General features: G+C 34.9%; 1 protein-coding gene across 1 annotated transcript in view; it reads left to right on the top strand.

Moving 5' to 3' along the window:
- Positions 1-6,000, top strand: part of LOC109380265 (ATP-binding cassette sub-family A member 8-like) — a 43,581-nt gene that overhangs the window by 6,226 nt on the left and 31,355 nt on the right. Inside the window, exon 4 of the mRNA XM_019637648.1 lies at positions 2,470-2,677. Coding sequence (XP_019493193.1) covers positions 2,470-2,677 — 208 coding nt within the window. The remainder of the gene's footprint in view (positions 1-2,469; positions 2,678-6,000) is intronic.

Below are 6,000 nucleotides of genomic sequence, written 5' to 3'. Positions count from 1 at the left end.
TCATCTCTCACCCAAATGTTAACATAATTTCTTAAGTAGGCTCCTTACCTCTCCTCCTATTCCTAAATCCTTCTCTTTTTTGTTTTTCCTCTTTTTTCTATCCTCTCCCTGTTATTTTTATCATTATTTGGAACAGTAGCATATTCTAGCTGTTATTTATTGAGTGATTCAGAGATAAGATACTTAACATTATTTCACTGAAATCTTTTATTGTTTTGAGGTAGGAATTGTTGTTACTTTTACTCTTTAGAAGAAAGTATAGGCTCCCTGGGTTAATACAAGCGGTAGAGCCAAGAATTGAACCTGGATACTTTTCACTTTGAAGTCTAGTATCCACATCCATATTTTAAATTACTTTTTAATTTGTACATGAATCTGCCAGTTTGTCTCAAGTACAGCTCTGATTTACACCATCTGTACTTGAAAAAAGAAAGAAAAAGCACGATAACAACAAGGCACAGCAAACAAAAAAACTCCAATAGTTCCACTTTACCTACCAGAGTCCAAACTCCGTAGCCCAATAATGATGGAATGGCCCACTCTATCATGACTCCCATATCTAATTTGCCCTTACTTGATTCAAATGAATCAAGTAAAATGAAATACTCTTTGTTCCTTGCACATACCCATCATGGTTTACAGTTCTCATTGTTTGAGGTTATTTCCTGGAACTGGCAGTATTTTTTAGCCTATTTTGACCTGTTGAAGTCCTAAAGAGTTATTTGAATGCTACCTTGGGTAGCCTTTATCAATCTTACATCTCTGTGTATTGTCCTAATATTTTGATTTCTTAAGGCACTTTGTTTTATTCTCTTCTGGGAAATTAAACAAACTCTCTGAAACTCAGTTTTCTCACTTATAAAGTAGGAGTAATAATTCTTAGTTACAAATAAAGATTATAAAAAAATAAGTGAGATGGTTGCCAGCCCATTGTCTGGCAACATAACATGTCCTCCAAAAAAAAAAACAATGCTAGTCAGGATCTCTGACGAATTCATGGGTCTCCTGGACAATAATTTGTGTAATTGCCTTATTTCTTCTTCTAAATCAGGGCCAGCAAACTATGATCCATGAGCCAAATCCAGCCCACTCAGTGTTTTGCAAATAAAGTTTGATTGGAGCATAGCCACTCCCATTTTTTTAGGTATTGGCCATGGCTGCTTCCACATTACAATGGCAGGCAGCATTGAATAGTTGCAACAGAGATCTAATGGTCCACAGAACCTAAAATATTTACTATCTAGCCATTTACAGAAAAAGCTTGCTGACCCCTCTTCCAAGCGATAAGCTTGTTCTGCTCATGCAGTCCTCTAGTGCCCACCACAAGCTCTTGTAAGGAGCCAAGAAATAGTTCTTGAATTGTTTTTAATTCAGAAGACAGCATCATTGTGGGGAACCATGATGATATTTTTGCTTCATTCCCTCAATGGATTTCACTGCTTTGAAAAATGGTCTATATCCTTGTATGTTCATAATACCTTATGAGTAAGTAGAATAATTTTGACTCAAGCATTTGATCAAACAAAATAGCTACCATTCGTAAGGACTTGCTATACAAACATCACCAGTACTCGCTTCTTAGAACCCTGGGTGTTAGCAATCATTATTCCATTGTACGAATGAGGAAACTGTTCAGATAGTTGAAATAACCCATTTCAAACGGCAAAACCAAGTTTTGAAGTCAAGTCATTACTAGTACATTTTATCTACTGTATCCTTCATAACTTTGATTAATAGTTTTGTTTGTTTTTATACATTGGTGTTTCAAATGGGTAAGTATTTTCTCAGTGATACTTTGTTCTGTGTCAAAATCCTGGTGTTAGTCCTACAAAAAAAGCAAAATTAGTGATCCCACCAACCCAAACATGCCTTTAGCCCTAATTTGCTTCTATGTATAACCCCGTTTCCTTCATAGCACTTACCACTATTGGTAATTATTATATTTATCTACTTTACTTGTTTTCTTTCTGTCTCTACCTTTAGACATTAAACTCCATAAGAGCAGGACAATGCTATCCTATTCCACTGTACTCTCAGCAATTAGGGTAATTTTTGTCACGTACTACGAAATAACAAATTTGCATTGGATGACTGAATTGAATCACTGAGTCTGTTTTGTGCCTATGCCTATCAAAAGTCCCTTGTTATTTCCTAATACAACAATCCTATTTAGCCAATTTAAACTCCCTTTGAAAAATCCCCAACATTTTCCATCTTGTATAGTCCTGACTTTTCCGTGTTATGTCCCTGGCATCTCTACTCTGTGGCTTTCTACCCTTAAAGATCTGAGTCAGTATTGGCCTTCTCTGGGAATCATTCCTGAACAACCTGACCCGTAATTCTGACTAGCTTATTCTTTCATTTCCCCTCTCAGATTTATATAATCTAATATTTTTTTGTCCTCTTATTTCATGTTTGGAGTACCTATTTCTCGCATTAGATTTTAATTGATTTTTCCTTGTCCCATAGAGACTAGTCATTTTCTTCATGCTATTGAAGGCGATGTCAAATAACATATATATTTTTTTGAACCCCAGTTTGCAGTTGAATGAAATGTGTGTTCAGGAAAAAATAACATCACTTGTTAAACAGCACATCCCTGATGCCAAATTATCAGCAGAAAGTGAAGGAAAACTTGTCTATACATTGCCCTTAGAAAGAACAAATAGATTTCCAGGTAATGTACATGAGCACCATAAAATGAAATACATAATAATATTCATAATAACAATGATTACTATAACTAACATTTATTGATAGCCTGCAAATGTCTTCAGGTATTTGAAACAGGAGGCAAATAATAATATAATAACTGGATTATTTTATCTACAGTGGAAAATATTATATTCTAATTATTGCATTATAATGCCTAGGTATTTTAGGCAGTTTTTTTAATCCTTCATTCCCTTTGTAGCATGTAGCAGAATATTCTAGTATTCATAAGCAGGCATGAACACAAATGGTTAAAAACCTCTGGCTTAACCATATTGTTAAACAATCCCATAATATGGCTGGTTCTTCTCTTGACAAGACTGTGTGATAACTTTGGATTTTTTGGGCCAACACATAAGTTTACTTTACAACAGCTGTTATAAATTCTCTGTCAGGTAAATCATGTAGCTCCATTTCGTTAGGGTCAGTTTCTGGAGATTTATCTTGTTCCTTTGTTTGGAACATCTTTGGCTGATGGGTTTTCATTTTCCTTGACCGCCTGGGTTAATGTCTATGCATTAGCTAAAGCAGGCACCTCTCCCAGTCTGCACAGCCTGGCTTTGTACAGGGGAAGGCCCCCGCCAATCAACCTGGTCAGAGATTCTGACTTTTGCTCTGTCCACTCTTTTGCTCCAATAGAGAGGCAGGCAGCTGTGGGTTTTGTCTGGTCTTTCTGTGCTGAACCAGGGCGGTGAGCTATGTATGGCATTGTATAACCTATAATAATCAAGATTGTGTGGTATTGGCAGAGTGATAGATACATAGATAGAGCAGTATGGCGAATCTAGAAACAAACCCACACAAATATGCCCAACTGATCTTTGACAAAGGTGGAAAAGCAATGGAGAAAAATAGCCTTTTCAACAAATGGTGCTGGGACAAGTACATCCATAGGCATAAAAATGAACCTTCATCTAAATCTCATACAGAAATTAACCCAATATAAATCTTGGACTTAAATATATAATATAAAACTATAAGTATTTTTAAAAATAAATTGGAGAAAATCTATATCTCCTAGGATATAAAACTAGGCAAAGAGACCTTAAACTTGAAACCAAAATCATAATCCATAAAAGGAAAAAAAATTATAAATTGTACTTCATCAAAACTAGAAATGTTTGTTTTGTGAAAGATCCTGTTAAGAGGATAAAAAAAAAACAAGCTACAGGCTGGCAGAAAGAATTTGTTACACTACGTGTCTCATACAGGACTAGTAGCCAGAATATATAAAGAACTCTGAAAACTTAACTATAAAAAACACACAGCCCAACTGGAAATTGGGCAAAAGATATGAGGAGACACTTCACTGAAGAAGATACACAGATGGCAAACAAGCACATGAAAAGATGTTCAATATCATGTGTCATTAGGGAAATGCAAATTAAAACCACTGTGAGATATCACTAAATACTTATCAGAATGACTAAAAAAAATTTTAAATAGTGATGACATCAAATTCTGGCTAGGATGTGGAGAAAATCCATCACTCATGCATTGCTAGTGGGAATATAAACTGGCATAGCTACTCTGGAAAAACGGTTTGCAGTTTCTTTAAAACAGTAAACCTGCAGCTACCATAGAACCAAGGAATTGCACTCCTGGGTGTTTATCCTAGATGTATGAAAATATGTTCATGCAAAAACCTGCATGTAAATGTTCACAACTTTATCTGGAATAGACAAAAACCGACACAACCCAGATGCCCTGTAATGAGTGACTGGTTAAGTAAATTGTACGTCTGTAATGGGCAACACTGCTCAATAATAATAATAATAATAATAATAATTAATAATAAAAACAAAAGGCTGCTGACTGGTATTTGGAACAACCTGGATGAGTATTCCAAGAATTGGGCTCAGTGGAAAAATCAATCCGAAAAGGTTACACACTGTAGGATTCAATTTGTATACCATTCTGGGAATAACAAAATTGTAAAAATGGAGAACAGGTGAATAGTTGCCATGGGTTAGGAGGAGATGGGGTCAGGAGAGATATGGGTGTGGCTATGAATGGGTACCATGATCCTTGTGGTGATGGAAGCCTTCTCTGCCTTGGTTGTATTATGTCAATATCCTGGGTGTGATATTGTCCTGTGGGTTTTTAAGATGCTACCAGTGGGAGAAACTGAGTAAAGTGTACAGATCTTTCTGTATTATTTTTTCACAACTGCATGTGGATCTAAAATTGTCTCAAAATCAAGAGTTTAATTTAAAAAGGGAAAAAGAAGTTTACTAATGATCACTCAGAGAATCTCCTCCCTGGCAATGGAGCTGGATGAGGGCCTGCACGGAATGGTTGAAATAATTTACTTCGCCTTATGTGTGGGTAACAAAGACCCAATAAATTACCCCACAAAGTCATTCACATATACATTTTATGGTGACAATGCAAATATTCCTTAGAACCATCAGGCAAAGTGTCAGTCAAACTAATTAATGTGTTTTAATAATAGTTGTCATTTAGAATAGTTTGTATAACTTTAGGGAAACGGAAGAAGGACACATAATACTCATTAGCAATTTAAATCTTACTTCTCTACTTTTCTGTATACAGTGCTGTAATCAAGACAGAAAGCTTTTAACTTATCCTTTCGCCCAGGGAGAAGCTCCAGGTTGAAGCTTCAGGATTTCTATAATCGTACCAGAATTTAAAATTAAGTTTTTATTTAAGCTTCATTAATTAACCATTATAATTCAAATCTATGCAGGCAGGGACATTGCTCAGCAATGACTGATTCAAAAGTATTATTGGTGAATGAACTGAAGAATGAATGGATATAGAATTGCTAGAGGGAGTACTATCACAATTTCCTACTATCCCAAGAAAATTCTGAGTCAATTCCTCATTATCTAAGAGATCTTGTGAAGTTTTTCTTCCATAGTCAAAGAAGAAATGTTTTTTAAAAATTATTTCTATCCAATCTACTTTATTTGACAGATATTTTCTGAACTGAACAAAGTTCTGCACAACCCAACTAATTCTCAAAAAATTACTTCTATCCTTTTTGTTGGTTAAAGCACAAATGGCCCCATTTGTATCTGTTTTCTGGAAAAGACTCTTCGATTAATTAAGCTTAGAGATGAAAAAAATCTGAAGTTCCGCTATTAAATTTCAAAAGCAAGTCAGAAAAAAACTAAAATGAAATTTTAATATCAATATAAATTAATATTTGATCAAAAGAAGTTAATGTACGGGCTGTAACACCATATAAAATAAAAAATAATATATAGATTTGAAGAATGTTACTTATCATGAAATTTTAGTTTTTAAAATGTCTGATGTGTC

This window comes from Hipposideros armiger, unplaced genomic scaffold (genome assembly GCF_001890085.2).
Source record: "Hipposideros armiger isolate ML-2016 unplaced genomic scaffold, ASM189008v1 scaffold_34, whole genome shotgun sequence".
NCBI lineage: Eukaryota > Metazoa > Chordata > Mammalia > Chiroptera > Hipposideridae > Hipposideros > Hipposideros armiger.
Note: the sequence above shows the minus strand (reverse complement) of the source record. Positions and strands in the feature narration are given on the sequence as shown.